The sequence below is a fragment of the Trachypithecus francoisi genome, unplaced genomic scaffold, assembly GCF_009764315.1.
Source record: "Trachypithecus francoisi isolate TF-2019V2 unplaced genomic scaffold, Tfra_2.0 Lachesis_group13, whole genome shotgun sequence".
NCBI classification, from domain to species: domain Eukaryota; kingdom Metazoa; phylum Chordata; class Mammalia; order Primates; family Cercopithecidae; genus Trachypithecus; species Trachypithecus francoisi.
This window is the reverse complement of record NW_022681458.1, coordinates 38,271,979-38,295,125: the sequence shown is the minus strand read 5'-3', so window position 1 is coordinate 38,295,125 and position 23,147 is coordinate 38,271,979. Positions and strand designations below refer to the sequence as shown.

Below are 23,147 nucleotides of genomic sequence, written 5' to 3'. Positions count from 1 at the left end.
GGATTGAGAATAATAAATAGCTCTTCTGCAAATCTTTCTAATAGTAATGGTGTTATTATGAGGAAATTATCATGTTTTTACAAAAATTACTCATAATGAAATACCAGATCTAGGAAATGATGATCAGTAGTTTCTAGTGTCACAACCCCCACCACCCTTTTTTAAAAACCTTTTCCAATTGTATCTATTATCTTCCAAGTGAACAGTGTTGGGATGAATACTGGGTTAGGAAATGCTGACTTCTCCACTCTGATAATCCTATATGATTATCCACTGCTTCTTATCATTTCCACACCGGAATGATACCAAATGTTGTACATCTTTGAACATATCTTGCTGTTTTCTCTCTGTCTGGATTCCTCTCTTCCCCAGACCCTCCCTGAGAGTATCTGTTTTTGATTCTTTGACACTGTTTTGAGTGTTTGGGACTACACATTTACCCCAACCCTTGACAGAATCAATAACTCCCTTCTTTGTATTATTTCAGTATTTTTCACAACTGTGTTGCTTCACAGGCTGTTTTGCATTTATTTGTTTATACCTCTTTTCTCTTGAATAATGAGCACTTTCAGGACAAGACTGTATTTTATTTGTCTTTATAGTCATGGTCTAGCATGGTCCCTAGTTCGTACATGGTTGGCCTGTACTTTTATTTTTTTTTGAGATGGAGTCTTGCTTTGTCTCCAGGCCGGAGTGCGGTAGAGTGATTTTGGCTCACTGCAACCTCCACTTCCCAGGTTCAAGTGATCCTACTGCCTCAGCCTCCCGAGTAGCTGGGGCTACAGTCACGCACCACCACACCCAGATAATTTTTTGTATTTTTAGTAGAGATGGGGTTTCACCATGTTGGCCAAGATGGTCTTGAACTCTTGACCTTGTGATCCAACCACCTTGGCCTCCTCCCAAAGTGCTGGGATTACAGGTGTGAGTCACCACACCTGGTTTTTTTTTTTTTTTTGAGATGGAGTTTCGCTCTTGTTGCCCAGGCTGGAGTGCAGTGGTGCAGTCTCTGCTCACTGAAACCTCTACCTCCCGTGTTCAAGCAGTTCTCCTGCCTCACCTCCCAAGTAGCTGGGATTACAGGCATGTACCACCACGCCCGCCTAATTTTGTAGTTTTGGTAGGACGGGGTTTCTCCATGTTGGTCAGGCTGGTCTTGAACTTCTGACCTCAGGTAATCTGCCTGCTTTGGCCTCCCAAAGTGCTGGAATTACAGGCGTGAGCCACTGTGCCCGGCCGGCCTGTACTTACTAAATTTTTTTTATAGTTGCTAGGTTGTATCAGAAAAACTTGAGGGCTGACTTGCAAGATTAATCACTTTTATAATGTTTCTGTGGGGGGAATTTATCTTCTTTTGGCAGGATGTTACAAAATATAAATATAACTGACTTAAACGAACTTTTAAAATTCAATTCATATTTAAGTTGGGAACTGCCCATCATATGATTGAAATATTTATATGTATGTAAAATTTGATAGTTTTAAAACTTGAGTGAATATTGTAATCCAAATATCATTGCATAGAACAAATAAAGCATTCCCCCTATTCTTAGCTGTAACCCTGTCTCTGAAGAAAAAGGGGAAATTGCATGGATCATTTAATTCCATTATCCTCTCTAAAGCCTCCCAAAATGTCAGTGGGTATTATGAGGAGCTAAACATCTGCTGTGCTTTAACGTAATTTAAGTAATCACATGTGACTAGTGGCCCCGATATTGGACAGCACAGCTCTAAGTTAAGTGTTCAGACTTCATCCTTTACTAATAGGGAGCCATTGAAAGTATTTGGGCAGGACAGAGGAGATGAATGGATTTAAATTTAACACATCTCATTAGTAGGTATGTATAGATAGGAGAAATTGTAGGGAGCTACCTAACAGTCCAAAAAGAAAGATTATTTGTCTTAATCAATGGCAGATGGGATGATTGAATGAGTATTTGAGTACAGAATCAGTAAACTTGATTTTGTAAATATTTTGCTTATTTTCTTATATTGGGTCATGATCAACTTGATGGCAAAGTCTATATTATAATAATTGTGATAACCAACATGTTTTGAGCGTTTGCTAAATGTCAGGCACTATTGAGTGCCTTTTGTGCATTATCTCATTTAGTGCTCTCAACAGCCCTATGAGGTAGGAAGTATTATCTTCATCTTATAGACAAAGAACAGCTCAGAGAGGTAAAGTAACCTGCTGAAAGTCACACAGATAGTAAATGCAAAGAGATTTGAGATGAAAAGAATAAAATTTAAAATCAGGTGGCAAAGGGGATCGTGAAACACTTAGATATGTATAGCACAGAACATTACTGTTTTGTGGGAGTTTCCTGATTTGGGCACATATAGTAGATTATGAAAATAATATTTATTGATACTTATTGAGCATATACTATGTGCTAGGCATTCTAAGCCTTTGACATGGGTTAGATTATTTTATTTTCACAACAGTCCTGTGAGACATCATTATGTTCATTTTTATAGAGGAAGAAACTGATGTGCAAACATAGGCTGATTTGTGTAAGAAAGTGACAGAGCAGGGATTAGAGTCCAGTAATTTGGCTGCAGCACTCCTGCACTACTTAATACATTTGTATGTTGTGTTAATAAATAAATACTGTACAAATGGCAAGATAGGCCAGACGCTGGTGTTTTAATAAAGCAAACTCATCTTAACCATGAAAGTGACTCAGCTTGAGATGTAATTAATATTGTTTCTATTGTGGGGATCTTTCTTTTTATGGCCTTTGGCAGTGAAATGATCTGAGCGTTTGTATAAGGATATATAAAATTTGTTTTTTTGTGTGTGTTAAATGCTTTATGACCTTGAGTTTACTGATCCTGACGAAGCTCCTCTTTTCCTCTTTTTGCCCACTAAAGATCCATTTTATTTATGCACATAGTTAAAGCCATTGTAGTGTAGTGGAAAGAGCACATACTGGATTCGTGTATTCTTACATTTTAATTACAGCATTATCCATTACTAGCTATGTGACTGGGCAAATTATACATCTTTAGAACTTCCCTTTTCTAACCTGTAAAATGGAGGAAATTAAATCTTCTTCACTGGATAGTTGTAAAGGAGTAAATGGGATTATATATTTGTTAAATGCCTGCTGTACTACTTAGTGTATGGGAGATGTTCAAAAAATTGTAAGTGCTTTACTTCTTAATAAATGAAACACCTCCAAATTTAAGTACCTTTTTTTTTCCTTCCAGTTGCTCAGTTTTGTAGGTGAACTCTGTGTTTACCAAACACTTGGTAGCCAGACCTTTAGAATTTGAACCAGATACTAGAGTTCCTAAATAAAATATGCATTAGAAGAGAAATGCATTAATTCTTTATAGTGTTGTGTGACTGTTTTGTGTCTTTTGCCAAGAGGTAATTCTCTGCTGTATTAGAGAGGAACAATGATAAGAAAGACTTCAGCTACTTGTGTTTCTGGAGTTCTATCCTGAATGGATAAATAAATGAATAAATGAATGACATTCTAGTTGGACATGTAAAAAGCAAGTAGTGAAACTCTTGCAAAAATGTCTCGCAAAAGGTAGCTCTTTTTCTAAAATATTTCCATCTGATTTCTCAGTAATGATGTACAGAGCCGTAGTTTACAAGCTGATTTTAGAACTGTGTATTAATAGAAAAACCAAATACACAAAAGGTCAGTAGTCCCTGCATATTCTGGGAACATTCTTTTAGATTTTGATTTGTAGTGTAATGCTTTTATTTCGGGGAAATAAGATCCTTGAGTTCCCTTTAACCAAGAGCAGTACTTAAGCAATAATATTTAATGACTACATAACTAAGACTCCTAAATCACATGTTGAAATCTGACTGACATAAGGAAGTATTGAGGAGGCAAAGGAAAAGAATTGAGCATCATTTTTTGAAATACAGTTAATATACTTAAAACTTTCCAAGGAATCATAGTTTTTTAAAATTTTTTAAATTTTATACTTTAAATTCTAGGGTACGTGTGCACAACATGCAGGTTTGTTACATATGCATACCTGTGCCATGTTGGTGTGCTGCACCCATTAACTCGTCATTTATATTAGATGTATCTCCTAATGCTATTCCACCCCCTCCCCCTACCCCACAACAGGCTCCGGTGTGTGATGTTCCCCTTCCTGTGTCGAAGTGTTCTCATTGTTCAGTTCCCACCTATGAGTGAGAACATGCGGTGTTTGGTTTTTTGTCCTTGCAATAGTTTGCTGAGAATGATGGTTTCCAGCTTCATCCATATCCCTACAAAGGACATTAACTCATCTTTTTTAATGGTTGCATAGTATTCCATGGTGTATATGTACCACATTTTCTTAATCCAGTCTATCATTGATGGACATTTGGGTTGGTTCCAAGTCTTTGCTATTGTGAATAGTGCCACAGTAAACATACGTGTGCATGTGTCTTCATAGCAGCATGATTTATAATCCTTTGGGTATACACCCAGTAATGGGATGGCTGAGTCAAATAGTATTTCTAGTTCTAGATCCTTGAAGAATCGCCAGACTGTCTTCCACAATAGTTGAACTAGTTTACAGTTCCATAGTGTAAAAGTGTTCCTATTTCTCCACATCCTTTCCAGCATCTGTTGTTTCCTGACTTTTTAATGATTGCCATTCTAACTGGTATGAGATGGTATCTCATTGTGGTTTTGATTTGCATTTCTCTGATGGCCAGTGATGATGAGCATTTTTTCATGTGTCTGTTGGCAGCATAAATGTCTTCTTTTGAGAAGTGTCTGTTCATATCCTTCACCCACTTTTTGATAGGGTTGTTTGTTTTTTTCTTGTAAATTTGAGTTCTTTGTAGATTCTGGATATTAGCCCTTTGTCAGATGAGTAGATTGCAAAAATTGTCTCCCATTCTGTAGGTTGCCTGTTCACTCTGATGGCAGTTTCTTTTGCTGTGCAGAAGATCCTTAGTTTAATTAGATCCCATTTTTCAATTTTGGCTTTTGTTGCCATTGCTTCTGGTGTTTTAGACATGAAGTCCTTGCCCATGCCTATGGCCTGAATGGTATTACCTAGGTTTTCTTCTAGGGTTTTTATGGTTTTAGGTCTAACATTTAACTCTTTAATCCATCTTGAATTAATTTTTGTGTAAGGTGTAAGGAAGGGATCCAGTTTCAGCTTTGTACATATAGCTAGCCAGTTTTCCCAGCACCATTTATTAAATAGGGAATCCTTTCCCCATTTCTTGTTTTTGTCAGGTTTGTCAAAGATCAGATGGTTGTAGACGTGTGGTATTATTTCTGAGGGCTCTGTTCTGTTCCATTGGTCTATATTTCTGTTTTGGTACCAGTACCATGCTGTTTTGGTTACTTACAGCGTTGTAGTATAGTTTGAAGTCAGGTAGCGTGATGCCTCCAGCTTTGTTCTTTTTGCTTAGGATTGTCTTGGGAGTGCAGGCTCTTTTTTGGTTCCATATGAACTTTAAAATAGTGTTATCCAATTACGTGAAGAAAGTCATTGGTAGCTTGATGGGGATGGCATTGAATCTATAAATTACCTTGGGCAGTATGGCCATTTTCACGATATTGATTCTTCCTATCAATGAGCATGGAATGTTCTTCCATTTGTTTGTGTCCTCTTTGATTTCACTGAGCAGTGGTTTGTAGTTCTCCTTGAAGAGGTCCTTCACATCCCTTGTAAGTTGGATTCCTAGGTATTTTATTCTCTTTGAAACGATTGTGAATCAGAGTTCACTCATGATTTGGCTTTCTGTTTGTTATTGGTGTATAAGAATGCTTGTGATTTTTTGCACATTGATTTTGTATCTTGAGACTTTGCTGAAGCTGCTTATCAGCTTAAGGAGATTTTGGGCTGAGACAGTGGTGTTTTCTAAGTATACAATCATGTCATCTGCAAACCGGGACAATTTGACTTCCTCTTTTCCTTACTGTATACCCTTTATTTCTTTCTCTTGCCTGATTGCGCTGGCCAGAACTTCCAACACTGTGTTGAATAGGAGGGGTGAGAGAGGGCATCTCTGTCTTGTGCCAGTTTTCAAAGGGAATGCTTCTAGTTTTTGCCCATTCAGTATGATATTGTCTGTGGGTTTGTCATAAATAGCTTTTATTATTTTGAGATACATCCCATCAATACCTAGTTTACTGAGAGTTTTTAGCATGAAGGGCTGTTGAATTTTGTCAAAGGCCTTTTCTGCATCTATTGAGATAATCATATGGTTTTTGTCTTTGGTTCTGTTTATATGCTGGATTACGTTTACTGATTTGCGTATGTTATAGTGGATAAGGTTTTTGATGTGCTGCTGGATTTGGTTTGCCAGTATTTTATTGAGGATTTTTGCATCAGTGTTCATCAGGGATATTGGTCTAAAATTCTCTTGTTTGTTGTGTCTCTGCCTGGCTTTGGTATCAGGATGATGCTGGCCTCATAAAATGAGTGAGGGAGGATTCCCTCTTTTTCTGTTGATTGGAATAGATTCAGAAGGAATGGTACCAGCTCCTCCTTGTACCTCTGGTGGAATTCGGCTGTGAATCCATCTGGTCCTGGACTTTTTTGGTTGGGAGGCTATTAATTATTGCTTCAATTTCAGAGCCTTTTATTGGTCTATTCAGGGATTCAACTTCTTCCTGGTTTAGTCTTGGGAGGGTGTATGTGTCCAGGAATTTATCCATTTCTTCTAGATTTTCTAGTTTATTTGCATATAGGTGTTTATAGTATTCTCCGATGGTAGTTTGTATTTCTGTGGGGTCAATGGTGATATCCCCTTTATCATTTTTTATTGTGTCTATTTGATTCTTCTCTCTTTTCTTGTTTATTAGTCTTGCTAGCGGTCTGTCAGTTTTGTTGATCTTTTCCAAAAACCAGCTCCTGGATTCATTGATTTTTTGAAGGGTTTTTTTTTTGTGTCTCTCTCTCCTTCAGTTTTGCTCTGATGTTAGTTATTTCTTGCCTTCTGCTATCTTTTGAATGTGTTTGTTCTTGCTTTTCTAGTTCTTTTAATTGTGATGTTAGGATGTCAGTTATAGGTATTTCCTGCTTTCTCTTGTGGGTATTTAGTGCTATAAATTTCCCTCTACACACTGCTTTAAATGTGCTCCAGAGATTCTGGTATGTTGTGTCTTTGTTCTCATTGGTTTCAAAGAACATCTTTATTTCTGCCTTCATTTCATTATGTGACCCAGCAGTCATTCAGGAGCAGATTGTTCAGTTTCCATGTCATTGTTGAGTGGTTTTGAGTGAGTTTCTTAATCCTGAATTCTAGTTTGATTGCACTGTGGTCTGAGAGACAGTTTGTTATAATTTCTGTTCTTGTACATTTGCTGAGGAGTGCTTTACTTCCAACTATGTAGTCAGTTTTGGAATAAGTGCGATGTGGTGCTGAGAAGAATGTATATTCTGTTGATTTGGGGTGGAGAGTTCTGTCGATGTCTATTAGGTCCACTTGGTGAAGAGCTGAGTTCAATTCCTGGATATCCTTGTTAACTTTCTGTCTAGTTGATCTGTCTAATGTTGACAGTGGGGTGTTAAAGTCTCCCATTATTATTGTGTGGGAGTCTATGTCTCTTTGTAGGTCTCTTAGGACTTGCTTTATGAATCTGGGTGCTGCTGTATTGGGTGCATATATATTTAGGATAGTTAGCTCTTCTTGTTGAATTGATCCCTTTACCATTATGTAATGGCCTTCTTTGTCTTTTTTGATCTTTGATGGTTTAAAGTCTGTTTTATCAGAGACTAGATTGCAACCCCTGCTTTTTGTTTTGTTTTCCATTTGCTTGGTAGATCTTCCTCCATCCCTTTATTTTGAGCCTATGTGTGTCTCTGCACATGAGATGGGTCTCTGAATACAGCACACTGATGCGTCTTGTCTCTTTATCCAGTTTGCCAGTCTGTGTCTTTTAATTGGAGCATTTAGCCCATTTACATTTAAGGTTAATATTGTTATGTGTGAACTTGATCCTGTCATTATGATGTTAGCTGGTTATTTTGCTCAATAGTTGATGCAGTTTCTTCCTAGCATCGATGGTCTTTACAATTTGGCATGTTTTTGCAGTGGCTGGTACTGGTTGTTCCTTTCCATGTTTAGTGCTTCCTTCAGGAGCTCTTGTAGAGCGGGCCTGGTGGTGACAAAATCGCTCAGCATTTGCTTGTCTGTAAAGGATTTTATTTCTCCTTCACTGATGAAACTTAGTTTGGCTGGATATGAAATTCTGGGTTGAAAATTCTTTTCTTTAAGAGTGTTGAATATTGGCCCCCACTCTCTTCTGGCTTGTGGAGTTTCTGCTGAGAGATCCGCTGTTAGTCTGATGGGCTTCCCTTTGTGGGTAACCGACCTTTCTCTTTGGCTGCCCTTAACATTTTTTCCTTCATTTCGACTTTGGTGAATCTGACAATTATGTGTCTTGGAGTTGCTCTTCTCGAGGTGTATCTTTGTGGCGTTCCCTGTATTTCCTGAATTTGAATGTTGGCCTGCCTTGCTAGGTTGGGGAAGTTCTCCTGGATAATATCCTGCAGAGTGTTTTCCAACTTGGTTCCATTCTCTCCATCACTTTCAGGTACACCAATCAGATGTAGATTTGGTCTTTTCACATAGTTCCATATTTCTTGGAGGATTTGTTCGTTTCTTTTTACTCTTTTTTCTCTAAACTTCTCTTCTAGCTTCATTTCATTCATTTGATCTTCAGTCACTGATACCCTTTCTTCCAGTTGATTGAATTGGCTACTGAAGCTTGTGCATTCGTCACGTAGTTCTTGTGCTGTGGTTTTCAGTCCCATTAGGTCACTGAAGGACTTCTCTACGCTGTTTATTCTAGTTAGCCATTCATCTAATCTTTTTTCAAGGTTTTTAGCTTCTTTGCGTTGGATTTGAACTTCCTCCTTTAGCTTGGAGAAGTTTGATCATCCGAAGCCTTCTTCTCTCAACTCGTCAAAGTCATTCTCCATCCAGCTTTGTTCCGTTGCTGGAAAGGAGCTGCGTTCCTTTGGAGGTGGAGAGGTGCTCTGATTTTTAGAATTTTCGGCTTTTCTGCTTTGTTTTTTTCCCCATATTTGTGGTTTTACCTACCTTTGGTCTTTGATGATGGTGACGTACAGATGGGGTTTTGGTGTGACTGTCCTTCCTGTTTGTCAGTTTTCCTTCTAACAGTCAGGACCCTCAGCTGCAGGTCTGTTGGAGTTTGCTGGAGGTTCACTGCAGACCCTGTTCACCTGGGTATCAGCAGCGGAGGCTGCAGAACAGCGAATATTGCTGAACAGCAAATGTTGCTGCCTGATCGTTCCTCTGGAAGCTTCCTCTCAGAGGGGTACCTGGGCATGTGAGATGTCAGTCTGCCCCTACTGGGGGATGCCTCCCAATTAGGCTACTCGGGGGTCAGGGACCAACTTGAGGAGGCAGTCCATCCGTTCTGAGATCTCAAACTCTGTGCTGGGAGAACCACTACTCTCTTCCAAGCTGTCAGACAGGGACATTTAAGTCTGCAGAGGTTTCTGCTGCCTTTTGTTCAGCTATGCCCTACCCCCAGAGGTGGAATCTACAGAGGCAGGTAGGCCTCCTTGAGCTGTGGTGGGCTCCACCCAGTTTCAGCTTCCCAGAGGCTTTGTTTACCTACTTAAGCCTCAGCAATGGCGGGCGCCCCTCCCCCAGCCTCGCTGCTGCTGCTGTTAGATCTCCGACTGCTGTGCTAGCAATGAGCAGGGCTCCATGGGCAAGGAACCCTCTGAGCCAGATGCGGAATATAATCTCCTGGTGTGTCGTTTGCTAAGACTGTTGGAAAAGTGCAGTATTAAGGTGGGAGTGATTCTATTTTCCAGGTGCCCTGTGTCACCGCTTCCCTTGGCTAGGAAAGGGAATTCCCTGACCCCTTGCGCTTCCCAGGTGAGGCGATGCCTCACCCTGCTTCAGCTCACGCTGGGTGGGCTGCATCCACTGTCTTGCCCCCACTGTCCAACAAGCCCCACTGAGATGAACCCAGTACCTCAGTTGGAAATGCAGAAATCACCTGACTTCTGCATCGCGCATGCTGGGAGCTGTAGCCTGGAGCTGTTCCTATTCACCCATCTTGGAGCCACCCTTGGGATCATAGTTTTTTTTTGTCAACTCAGCTTTATTGAAATGTCACAAAGCATAAAAATGCACAGATTTTAAGTGTCAAATGTGATGAATTTTGATACATGCAAACATTTGTATAAACACTACTTTAGTCAAGAAATGTAAAATTTCTATCACCTAAGAAAGTTCCCTCTGTGCCCCTTTGCAGTCAGTCCTCCCAGAGGCAGCCATGTTGTCTAATTTCTGTCACCATAGACTGCTCTAGAACTGCATATAAGTGATATCAGGCTGATCAAGGTAGCTCATAACTATAATCTCAGCACTTTGGGAAGCCAAGGTGGGAGGATCACTTGAGGCCGGGAGTTTGAGACTGTAACAAGACCCCGTCTCCACAAAAAATACAAAAATTAACCAGACGTGATAGCTATACTCCAGCTACTTGGAGTGCTGAGGCAGGAGGATTCCTTGGGCTCAGGTGTTTGAGGCCATAGTGAACCGTGATTATGCCATTGCACTCCGACCTGAGTAACAGAGTGAGAACCTGTCTCATAAATAAATAAATAATAAATACATGAATAAATAAATAAGTGATATGTGCTTTGATGCCTAACATCTTTTGCTCAATAGATTTTTGAAAAAATTTTTTGTCATTGTGAGTATCAATAGTTCGTTTTTATTCCTGGAATAGTATTCCATTGTATGAATATACAACAATTTGTTTGTTAACTTGATAGAATTTTTGTTTTCGGCTTTGGGCTGTAATAAACAAAGTTTCCATAAACATTTTTGTACAAGTGTTTTTGTGGATATTTGTATTCATTTATCTGGGAGAGGAATGGCTGGGCTGTTTGATATGTGTATATTTAACTTAAACTTTTCTAAGTGGTGATCCTATTTCATACTGCCACCAGTTATGTATGAGAGTTACAGTTACTGCACGTCTTCACTAATGTGATATAGTTTTTCTACTTTTAGCCATTCTGGTGGGTATATAATAGTATCTTACTTGGTTTTAATTTACATTTATCTGGATAACTAATGATGTTGGTCACAGATTAGGCTGCTGTTTGGCCGTTTGTGTATTCCCTTTTGTGAAGTGTCCAAGCTTTTTGCCCATTTTTAAATTGAATTGTCTTTTTGTTATTGATTTGTAGGAGATCTTTATGTTTTTCATACAAGTCCCTGAGAATATTTTCAACTAGTATGGTTTGTCTTTCCATTTTCTTTTTTCTCTAGAGTCTCACTCTGTCACCAGAATATAAGTTTCACAAGTGCAGAGATTTTCATCTTTTTGTTTACTAATGGCACGTGTCACTCAGTGGCATGAGCACAGCGCACTGCAGTCTTGACTTCCTGTGCTCAAGAATTCCTCCAGCCTCACCCTTCTGAGTAATTGGGACTACTGGCATGCGCAACCACACCCAGCTAATTTTTTTCTATTTTTTGAAGAGATGGGATCTCACTATGTTGCTTAGGCTGGTCTCGAATTCCTGGGGTCAAGCGATTCTCTCACATCAGCTTCCCAAAGTGTGGGGGTTACAGTTGTGAGCCACTGCACCCAGCCTCCATTTTCTTAATAGTGCCTTTTGATGAGTAGAAGTTTTAAGTTTTGATTAATACCAGTTATCTTTTTTTCTTTTTCAGTTTATGATTTTTTTTGCCCTAGCTAAGAAACCTCTGTTTATCCTCAGGTAGCAAAGTTATTCGGTCTTGTCTTGTCTTGTCTTGTCTTTTCTTTTGAGACAGAGTCTCGCTTTGTTGCTCAGGCTGGAGTGCAGTAGCGCAATCTTGGTTCATTGCAACCTCTGCCTCCTGGGTTCAAGCAATTCTCATGCCTCAGCCCCCCGAGTAGCTGGGACTACAGACTTGCACTACTACACCTGGCTAGTTTTTGTATTTTTAGTAGAGACGGGGTTTCACCATGTTGGCCCGGCTTGTCTCGAACCGCTGACCTCAGGTAATCCTCCTGCCTCGGGTTCCCAAAGTTCTGGAATTACTGGCGTGAGCCACTGTGCCTGGTGTATTTTCTTCTAGAAAATTTTGGTTTCAGTTTTTATGTTTATGTTAATGATCCATTTCCAATTTGATTTCATTTATGCGTGTTACACTTACTCTTAATTCATGGAACAAATATTTATTGAGCACAGTCTCAGTACCTGCCACTATTTAAGGTACTGGTGTTCATTAGTAAACAAAAAAATGAAAATCTCTGCACTTGTGAATCGTATATTCTGGGGAAGTGACAAAAAATAAACTGATAAGTAAATTATAGAGCATGATGAAAGTTGATAAAGGACCATGGTGGAGGGAACATGATAAGGTAAAGTAAGGGGGTGGTGAGGTTTCTGTTTTTAAGAAGAAGTAAAAATAGGACTCAATGAGAATATGTCATTTAAAAAATGACTTGGGGTGGGGTTGTGCATGATCAATAGCTGCAACACTAGAAAGATGGCAGAGCAAGAGCAAAGAAAAATCCCTTTAGGTCCAGAAAATCTCCTGAAAAAGAGGAAGGTTTTTCAAGCCCTCAAAGCCACTCAGGCAAAGCAGGCCCTTTTGGCAAAGAAAGAGCAGAGGAAAGGAAAAAGGCTCAGGTTTAAGTGACTGGAATCATTCCTACATGATTCCTGAAGGCAGAAATGTGACAAGGTGCATCTCAGATGACTAGAAGTGAGACTTCATGCCTTGGAATTGCCAGATAAACATTCCATGGCCTTTGTTGTGCACTTCGAAAGGATTAATGGCATGCGTTTACTGGTGGAGAGAACTATTGTAAGACTTCGCCTGAAGAAAATTTTTAGTGGTGTTTTTGTAAATTAAGTCAATCCCCAGAACCTAAAAATGCTGCTTATATTGGAAACTTATGTGACCTGGGGATTTCTAAATCTGAAGTCTTTGTGGGAACTCATTTTGAAACATGGACAAGCCAAGGTAAAGAATAAGACCATCCCTCTGACAGACAATGCAGTGATTGAGGAGCACCTGGAGAAGTTTGGTGTCGTTTGCTTGGAAGACCTCATTCATGAAATTGCCTTCCCAGTGAAGTATTTCCAGGAGATCTCATGATTCTTGTGCCCTTTCCACCTTTTGGTGACCCGTCATGCTCAGGCTGAAGTGTGGTAGTGTGATCTTGGCTATATACATCCACTATATACCAAAAATATAGTGGGCTTCCTCAAGGAGATGGGCTCACATGGCTATCAGGGCGAATGCACCAGTCAGCTCATCTGCCAGCTGAACAAGACCCAGAATATTTGAAAGCACAGTGCAGTGGAAGCATGTGTTTTTGCTTTTGGGGGAATTATTATCAGGTATCTTTAGAGAAGATTATTCCTTGCCTTATCTTCAAAAATTAGAAACGAAGAGTCAAAGAAAATACCGTAGCTTATGTTCATGGCAAGAACCTCTCATCACAGTCCAGTTCTAAGGAAAAATTCCAGTGTTTTCTATATTGGTTGCCGCCTCATCAGAAATCAGCACATGCCATAGAAGAAGGAGTGCTGCTTTGTTGCATTTTCTATCCTAGGGTTTAATGTTGGTAAATGAGTAACTCAAGCATTTGTACAAGGCTCCCTAAGACTCCTGCAGCAAAGGACCAAGCCCAGGGACATAATTTAATCTGGAGAGTCTGGGGGCCTTGTTTTGAAAAGACTTGAAATACACATAAGAAGAAAGGCACACAAATAAATGTTCAGTTGTCCAAAAAAAAAAAAGACTTGAAGATGAGGGAGTAGCCATTCAGATACCTGGGAGAAGAGTGTTCTGGGTAGAGAAAACAGCCAGTGCAAAGTCCTTAGGGTGGGAGCGTGTCTGGCATGTCCCAGGAAACAACCAGAAGGCCAGTTAGTACAGGATAACAATGGACAAGTTTACAGGGATATGGGAGGGTAGATTGTTTAAACTTTTATAGGACATTGTTAAGATTTTAGCTCTTTGAGTGACATGAGAAGCCATTTGAGAGTTCCATATACTTAATATACATTTTAAAACAGCACATATGTACTCCTGAATATCACTTAGATATTTCATAGTATTGATTCTTTAGGTGTCTGTTTAATAGGTGTGGAAGCATTTTTTTTCCCTCATAGGCATACTTAATATTATGATGGTTTTGTTATTTCAGAAAGATCCAGATTACCTGAAGCTATGGTTGGACACTTTTGTTTCTAGCTATGAACAGTTTTTAGACGTTGACTTTGAAAAGCTGCCTACCAGGTATGTAGAAACACTAATTTGTTACCCTTGGATGAGTTTTTCATTTTTGGCACAAAGATTTCATTGATGACATACTAGAAGGATGGCAATAATGTTACCCTCTTGATACTCATGAATAACCCTATTCTCATAGAGACATAGCTAATTGATGACAGTAGTCTTTCTTGATGATGCTAGACCTGGCTTCTAGAAAACTCTGCTTTTCTAGGACACTACCAACTGGTGTCCTGTAACACACTTCATTTCTGACACTAACTACCAGATCCCACAAGTTAAGGGCACAGTCCTCCATAAGACTGCTTTCACTTCAGACATCAGCCACTACAAGTCTTGGGGATCACCCACACTTCAGACCAACTGGCTATAAATTCAGGGTTCTCACACCCTGAATTTGTTGTTTTCCGTAACAACAAATTTTCAGAGCACTGAAAGCACTATACTTATGATTATGGCTTTATCGTAATGAATACACATAGGACAACGTGTGAAAGGGTCTGGAGGCAGAGCTTCCACACCCTCTCCCCATGGAGTCAAGGTGTGTTGCCCTTCCTGAACATCAGTGTGTTCACTAATCGGGAAACTTCAAGTTTTGGGTGTCCAGAGTTTTATTGGAGTCTCATTACATAATGGATTATGTGATTGAGCTCAATCTCCCTCTTCCTAGGAGTATAAGCAGTGGTGAGGCTGAAAATTCCAGCCCTCTAATTAATGCTTGGTCTTTCTTTTTTTTTTTTTTTGAGATGGAGTGTTACTGTGTCACCAGGCTGTTCAGTGGCACGATCTTGGCTCACTGTAATGTCCACCTCCTAGGTTCAAGCAATTCTCCTGCCTCAGCCTCCTGAGTAGCTGGGACTACAGGCACGTACCACCACGCCTGGCTAATTTTTGTGTTTTTAGTAGAGACACGGTTTCACCATGTTGGCCAGTATGATCTCGATCTCTTGACCTCATGATCCACCTGCCTTGGCCTCCCAAAGTGCTGGGATTATAGGTGTGAGCCACCACACCTGGCCAATGCTTGATCTTTCTGATAGGAGCAACCTTCTGTTGAAACTAAGGGCTTACCTTGAGTCACTTCATTTGCATAGACTCAGATGTAATCCAGAGGGCTTATTATAAATAACAGAAGACATTCTGAATATCACTCAGAAAATCTCAAGGGTTTTTGAAGCTATGTGCCAGAAAAGTGGTACAAAGACCAGATATACATTCTTTATTATACAATAGGCATGTGAGTTGAAACTTATTTTCATTCCTGGCCTTACTGTAGGACCTTAGAATACATCTTAGAGAAGATGAAGTGTTTAGATTTTTAGAAACTAGATTTAAAAATCATAAAATGGAAAAATTCAAATTTGTGGAAAAATACTACTGAAAGTACAAATCTTTCATTTTTCTACCCACCACCATTCCCACTTTCATACCATTTCCCAGGCCCACTTTTCAGATAAAGTTTTTTCTACATCTTAAGCTATCTTGAAGGTCTAATAGTTGTTCAGTAAGAGAGATTGGCTGGGGTAAAATGCAAGAAAAATGGGGAGAGGCATCTAGCCACAAAAGGAGTGCCAGTTTAAGGTAAGTGTTAGCCAGGTGCAGTGGCCACATCTGTAGTCCCAGCACTTTGGGAGGCTGAGGCGGGCAGATTACTTGAGCCTAAGAGTTTGAGACCAGTCTGGCAACATGGTGAAACCCCATTTCTACAAAAAATTAAAAATGGTGGTGTGTGCCTGTAGTCCCAGTTACTTGGGAGGCAGAGGTGGGAGAATTGATTTGGCCCAGACAGTTGAGGCTGCAGTGTGCTGTGATTGTGCCACTGCACTCCAGCCTGGGTGACAGAGTGAGACCCTGTCTCAAAAAAGAAAAAATGTGTTGAGGAGAGAAGGCAGGAATGGATGGTGGTTGATGATGAGAAATAGTGTCTGGAGAATTAAATCTTAAAGGAGGAAAAGTGTTTGCATTTTGGGAATAGAGGTAGGCAATCAGAGGTAGTAAAGGAGAATTGAGTCTAGAGAATCAAAAAGGGGCCAGATCATGAGGTACTATGCATGCAATACAAATGGACTTTGACTTTTTTGTTGTTGTTACGGAAAATAAGAGTGCTGCTGAAAAATGTTCTGTGTGGAGTGTCTTGATCGAGTTTGTGTTTCAAAGTCACTTTAGTGGCTGGTGGAGAGCGTTGAGACTGTAGGCAAGGAGCCTAGTTAAGAGGTAATTGTGATAATCCAGAGTTGTCGCTAAAGCTTTGGACCGAGATATTCAACTCAAGTAAGGATGTGAGTGTACTAAAAAAAGACTAGGACTTCATTATTTATAAATCCAGTTTCAGATGTCTTCCTCATTAGAATATTATTCATGTTAGGTTTTTAAAGGTTGGGGAGTATTAATCTTGACCTTTTCTCAAAATAAAATTATTTATTGCTAATTTTTACCAATAAAATAATATGATTTGTGCTTAGAAGTACTTCTGTTTTAATAATTTACAACTTGCTTTAAATCATGGAGCTAAGAATTTTATAGAGTTAGGATTTGAGCCTTTAAATGTTTGGAATATTGGAATGCAGGCTTCTAAAGTTTCTAAGGTGCAGTTGTTATCCATACATTATGGGTGTCTCCTTTCTTGGGACATTGTTTCCGAAAACATTATGTAGACTTATATTGCCACTGTGTTTAAAGTAACATGAAGAACGCCAAGAGCATTGCTGCATTTGTGATATAATTTGTTTACTTAATATTGTGGTTCCTGTTTTTGTCAAAAAACTGAACCATGAATTTAATTTTTCTAATAGAAAACATTCAAATTTTTAAGTACATGCCGTATACAAGATATTTTATGAAATTAGTCAAATCACCTTGAAGATAAGAGACACATGGCTAATCCTCATGTAAAGTAAACTGACCTTACGGAATTCATAATGTAAAGCAGAGATGGCTTTTACTAGAATAGTAATAGTTCAAAAGCCTTTGAACTTCAACCTAGACTGCTTCCTGTAGTAGACACAGACAACCATTGGTTTACAGTAGACGTTCAATAGCCAAACAGAGGAGTGGAACAGAATTGTGGAATGTGGGAAACTGCAACAAAAGAAGCATAGAATTTTGAACAGTAAAGTCCTAGAGGTGGGAAAATGCTTCCAAGTCCTTAAATGCTCATAACTTTAGGAACATGGCCAAAAATTTCAACTTTATCTATAAGGCATGTTCAACCAAGCCCCAATTTTATAATTTAAAAAAAATCTTTCTTAGGAGCTAATTTTTGTCCTCTTTAGTCATTTTTAGAAGCTTATTTTTTGACTTTATTTATTAAAGACAATGTGCATATAGAGAATGGGAACTTTTAAATAAGTAGGATAAAATATTGGAAAATTGAATATTTTCTTTCTTGTTGACATATGTTTTTGGAAAAGTGAGGAGGAATAGCTTTGCTTAATTTTGAAAATTGGTTATATCTGAATCTTTGTTTATTATTTTTAGATTACCTCTTTTTAGCCCTTTAGCAGGAAAAAAAATATTTGTATATATATGTTAATGAGAGATTTTCTGATACCACCTATAAATAAGAGAATGAAAGAATCCAAAGCTACAAGTGAAATGGTGCCCCAACTAAAATGAAATATTTGTAACTGGGTTATAGAATTTGGCATTCCTTATATTATGCTTTGTGGCTTATTTTTTGTGTAATTTAATTACACTCAGGTGTTCATTTTATTTTATTTTATTTTATTTATTTATTTTTTTGAGACACAGTCTCGCTGTGTTGCCCAGGCTGCAGTGCAGTGGCTGGATCTCAGCTCACTACAAGCTCCGCCTCCCGGGTTTACACCATTCTCCTGCCTCAGCCTCCTGAGGAACTGGGACTACAGGCGCCCGCCACCTCACCCGGCTAGTTTTTTGGTTTTTTTTTAGTAGAGACGGGATTTCACCGTGTTAGCCAGGATGGTCTCTATCTCCTGACCTCGTGATCCACCTGTCTCGGCCTCCCAAAGTGCTGGGATTACAGGCTTGAGCCACCATGCCCGGCCTGCTGTTCATTTTATAAAACACTTTCTTAATTTATGTTGTAGGATGGTTCAGAAAGAGGCTAACTATATTCTACATGTGACTACTGGTTATGTGCTTCAGATTTTTCTGCTTATAGTTAATTAAACGGCCTTTTACTCAATGTGAAAATACTAGCAATACTTCATATTAAGCATAAGCTGAAGAAGAGATGGCTATAAAGTATAATTGTCATTTAATCATAGGCATGCTTTAGGGAGCTCTGTTCAGATTCAGGCATTTTTCTTAAAGGGATAGGAAATTAGTATACAGTGGCTTATGGAAAGGTTCTGAGGTTTTAGTGATAGCATGTTTAAAATATATTATATTTTTATAGACCTTTCTATATTTCACAGCTGAAAATGCATATTGACCTTCTGGTTTCAGACCCCTGTAAAATAGGGCAGGTGATACTCAAATTTTATAGGTTGGGCACAATGCTCAAGCCTATAATCCCAGCCCTTTGGAAGGCCAAGGTGGGAGGATAGTTTGAGTCCAGGACCAGCCTGGACAATATGGCAAGACCCTGTCTCTTTAAAAAAATTGTGGCTTACAGAACTGGAAACTTTTTTTTTTTTTAAAGAACAACAGTAGATATTTATTTATTTATTTGAGACGGAGTGTCACTCTGTTGCCCAGGCTGGAGTGCAGTGGCCCCATCTCGGCTCACTGCAACCTCCGCCTCCTGGGTTCACACCATTCTCCTGCCTCAGCCTCCCGAGTAGCTGGGACTACAGGCACCCGCCACCATGCTTGGCTAATTTTTTTTGTATTTTTAGTAGAGACGGGGTTTCACCATGTTAGCCAGGATGGTCTCCATCTCCTGACATCAGGTGATCCACCCGCCTCGGCCTCCCAAAGTGCTGGGATTACAGGCGTGAGCCACTGTGCCTGGCCAACAACAACAGTAGATATTTACTGTTCACAGTTGTGGAAGCTGGGAAGTCTAAGATTAAGACACCAGCATATTTGATGTCTGGTAAGGGCCTGTCCTCTGTTTCTTGCTGTGTCCTTACATAGCAGAGGGATGAATACTGTGTCCTCACACAGAGGAAGGAGCAGGGCAGCTCCCTTCACTCTCTTTATAATCCCATCCATGAGGGCAGAGCCTTCATGACTTATCACTTCCTAAATGCCTCACCTCTTCATACTATTATTGCACTGGGGGTTAGCTTACAACATATGAAATTTGGGGGAATACCAGCATTCAGACCACAGCAGATTCACATAGAAAGCTCTGCCATTCCATAAAAAGTAGACATGTATGTCGGACACGGTGGCTCATGCCTGTAATGCCAGCACTTTGGGAGGCTGAGGCAGGCAGACCACCTGAGGTCGGGAGTTCGAGACCAGCCTGACCAACATGGAGAAACTCCGTCTCTACTAAAAACACAAAATTAGCGGGCATGGTGGCAAGGCTGACCAACATGGAGAAACCCTGTTTCTACTAAAAATACAAAATTAGTGGGTGTGGTGGCACGTGCCTGTAATCTCAGCTACGCGGCAGGCTGAGGCAGCAGAATCGCTTGAACGCAGGAGGCGGAGGTTGCAGTGAGCTGAAATTGTGCCATTGCGCCTCCGGCCTGGGCAACAAGAGTGAAACTCCATCTCAAAAAAAAACACAAAAACACAAGTAGACATGTAGTTGCCTGCAGAAGTATTGGCAACCACCTGTCATGTACTGGCAACCCACATGAGAATCGGTATTTTCTCATTCATGTTTGAAATTTTGTTTATTTTGTATCTGTTTTATTAAAATATTAACAGAATGTTAAATATTGGTAGAACATCCTACTTGTGTGATTACTTGCAGTTTTTAGATGAATTCTAAGATGTTGGCCCCTTCAGTTGTGTTTCTACTATCCTTCTCCTTAGGTCAATCTCTTCAGGTCTTCCACAAGTCTTTTGGACTTGCCAGGATATTTCCTGTCTCTCATTTCCCTGGAAATATTAACCTCTCTCTGCAGGTCCCTCTACTGTAATGTCTTCTGTGGCAGCACAGGAATTGTCTACCCATTCAGGTTAGCAACAATTTTTAAGTATGGTATAAAAATCTCTTTGAACACTGTGTAATGGTGAGAGAAGTTGCAGTCACAATTTTCTATTTCTTTCTATTTATTATTATTATTATTTTTTGAGAGATGGTCTTTCTGTGTCGACCAGGCTGAAGTGCAGTGGCATGATCATAGCTCGCTGCAACCTCGAACTCCTGGGTTCAAGCGATCCTCCTACCTCAGCCTCCAAGTAGCTGGGACCACAGATATGTACCACTATACCTGGTTAATTTTTTTTTTTTTCCCCAGTGGAGATGAAGTCTTGCTATGTTGCTGAGCCAATTTTCTGTTTCTTAGGTGATTTGGCATAGGTTTCAACCAGGTACAGACCTCAGGCCAGAAACAAGTTTGTAAGAAATACTGTGTTTTTTTCATTATCTGTGGCTCAACATGCCTTGACTCTAAGCCTACATCTTTCAGGCTGGTAAGATATCCATGCTTTCTTTGGGCTGGGCACGGTGGCTCACGCCTGTTATCTTAACACTTTGGAAGGCCAAGGTGGGTGGATCACGAAGTCAAGAGATTGATACCATCCTGGCCAACATGGTGAAACCCTGTCTCTGTGAAAAATACAAAAATTAGGTGGGTGTGGTGGCACATGCCTGTAATCCCAGCTACTCGGGAGCCTGAGGCATGAGAATCCGTTGAACCTAGGAGGTGGAGGTTGCAGTGAGCTGAGTCCAGCCTGGCGACACAGTGAGACTCCATCTCAAAAAAAAAAAGATATCCATGTTTTGTTATGCTTTGGATTTTCTGCCATCCCTAGAGATGATAGGGTTTTATTTAGTGCCACTGATTTTTGATGGGGAGGGAGGAGGTATTCTCTGGTTTTGGTTGTGTGACCACAGGAGTGACCTTCCATATATCTCTTGTGCTTATCTGCATAGCCCACTTAAAACCAGCTCCTCTTGGAACACAGATATATTATTTTATGAGGTTGGGTACTTCAGTGTCCATGAGGAACTTCAAAGGTTGAATGATCAGCTGTATGTTACAGAGGTGAGATTTAGTACCCATGCCTTTAGACTTTGAATCCAGGTATGGGTTTTTATTATGAAAGAAACACCAGAGGAACCACTCATGTCTGATGTTGGCATTTGCCCTTAAAGAACCATATGGTCTTACATGGAAACCATTTGTCACAAAATATTGATCTATTACTTTTTAAAGTCTTCTGTTGATGCCCAGGCTCAGAGCTCTACATTTCCTTTTTTTTTTTTTTTTAATACCCTTTTATCTCTCTTCTTTCCTTTTGCTGGTTATCTTTTCTCCCTCTTCTGATCATATGGCTTGGGGAGTCTATACTAAACAATGATGTTCAGTAAAGCAGTTGACAAATTTTTTTTTTTTTTTTTTGAGACGGGGTCTTACTCTGTCACCCAGGCTGGAGTACAGTGGCACAATCTCGGCTCACTGCAACCTCCACCTCCTGGGTTCAAGCGATTCTTCTGTCTCAGCCTCCTGAGTAGCTGGGACAGGTGCGCCACCACGCCCGGCTAATTTTTTGTATTTTTAGTAGAGATGGGGTTTCACCATGTTGGCCAGGCTAGTCTTGAGCTCCTAACCTCATGATCCGCCCGCCTCGGCCTCCCAAAGTGCTGGGATTATAGGTGTGAGCCACCGCACCTGGCCAACAGTTGACAGATATTAAACTAGTTATGTAGATACTTCATTTTTATTTTACAGTTATTGTTTCTTTTAGAAATGGTATGCACACTGCTATACACAGTATGTAGTATACATAGTATTTCTAAGTGGGACATAAATTAATTTATTCTAAATATTTTCATTAAAAATAGTACAATTAAAGATATCAAATAGTCTCTCTGTCGCTCTCTTTAGTAAGCCTCTTCTGAAATAAGAAAAACCACTCTGCTCTAATAATCTTCTAGTTACTAATCATCTGGTGGTGTGTTGCAGACAAGAAAGCACAGAGTATCGGGAATGAATAAAAGAGCTTCTTTAGGATTTGGGCTGAAAATGAAGTTCATTTAAATGCCAGAGATTTTCTTCTTATATTTCAACAGGCTTCTTATTTTTTTCCCTTTCTGTTTTAGGGTAGATGATATGCCTCCAGGAATATCGCTGCTTCCTGATAATATTCTGCAGGTTCTGAGGATCCAGCTGCTACAGTGTGTTCAGAAAATGGCAGATGGTTTAGAGGAACAACAGCAAGCCTTGTCAATTTTGCTTGTCAAGTTCTTCATTATTCTTTGCAGGTATCTAGTAGATAAAATAAGCTAGTTTTCACTCATAGGTGGGAATTGAACAGTGAGAACACATGGAGATGAGGAGGGGAACATCACACACCGGGCCTTTCGGTGGGTGGGGTGCTAGGGGAGGGATAACATTAGGAGAAATATCTAATGTAGATGATGGGTTGATGGGTGTAGCAAACCACCATGGCACATGTATACCTATGTAACAAACCTGCACATTCTGCACACGTATCCTAGAACTTAAAGTATAATAAATTAAGTAAATAAAAAAGAAAAAAGAAGCTAATTATCTGTTTTAAAATAATTGTTACGTTACCAAAATAATAATCAATTTTATTTCTTATTAATGATATTTGTAGTTCATATGGAACTTTAAAGAGTAAGTGCGCTTTTTGCAATAGGCTTTTGGTTTGTTAGTATGTTGGAAGTCCTTTTAGTTACTATACCTAGTTATAGCGACATTAGCCAAGATTTTTAAAAATTATACTAAAGTCAATGACAGTTTTTCTTCAGCAAGAAATTACTATACCAGTATTTTTCTTATGGTTCTCACCTGTAAATGTATATGCATTTTTATTACTCTCTGTTATTTGTGAAAATAAATCAGAT

General features: G+C 39.6%; 1 protein-coding gene and 1 pseudogene across 1 annotated transcript in view; both read left to right on the top strand.

Annotated features, from left to right (window-relative positions):
• Positions 1-23,147, top strand: part of NBEAL1 (neurobeachin like 1) — a 226,958-nt gene that overhangs the window by 23,177 nt on the left and 180,634 nt on the right. Inside the window, exons 4-5 of the mRNA XM_033230659.1 lie at positions 14,139-14,230; positions 22,377-22,538. Coding sequence (XP_033086550.1) covers positions 14,139-14,230; positions 22,377-22,538 — 254 coding nt within the window. The remainder of the gene's footprint in view (positions 1-14,138; positions 14,231-22,376; positions 22,539-23,147) is intronic.
• LOC117094632 lies at positions 12,426-13,041 on the top strand (annotated as a pseudogene).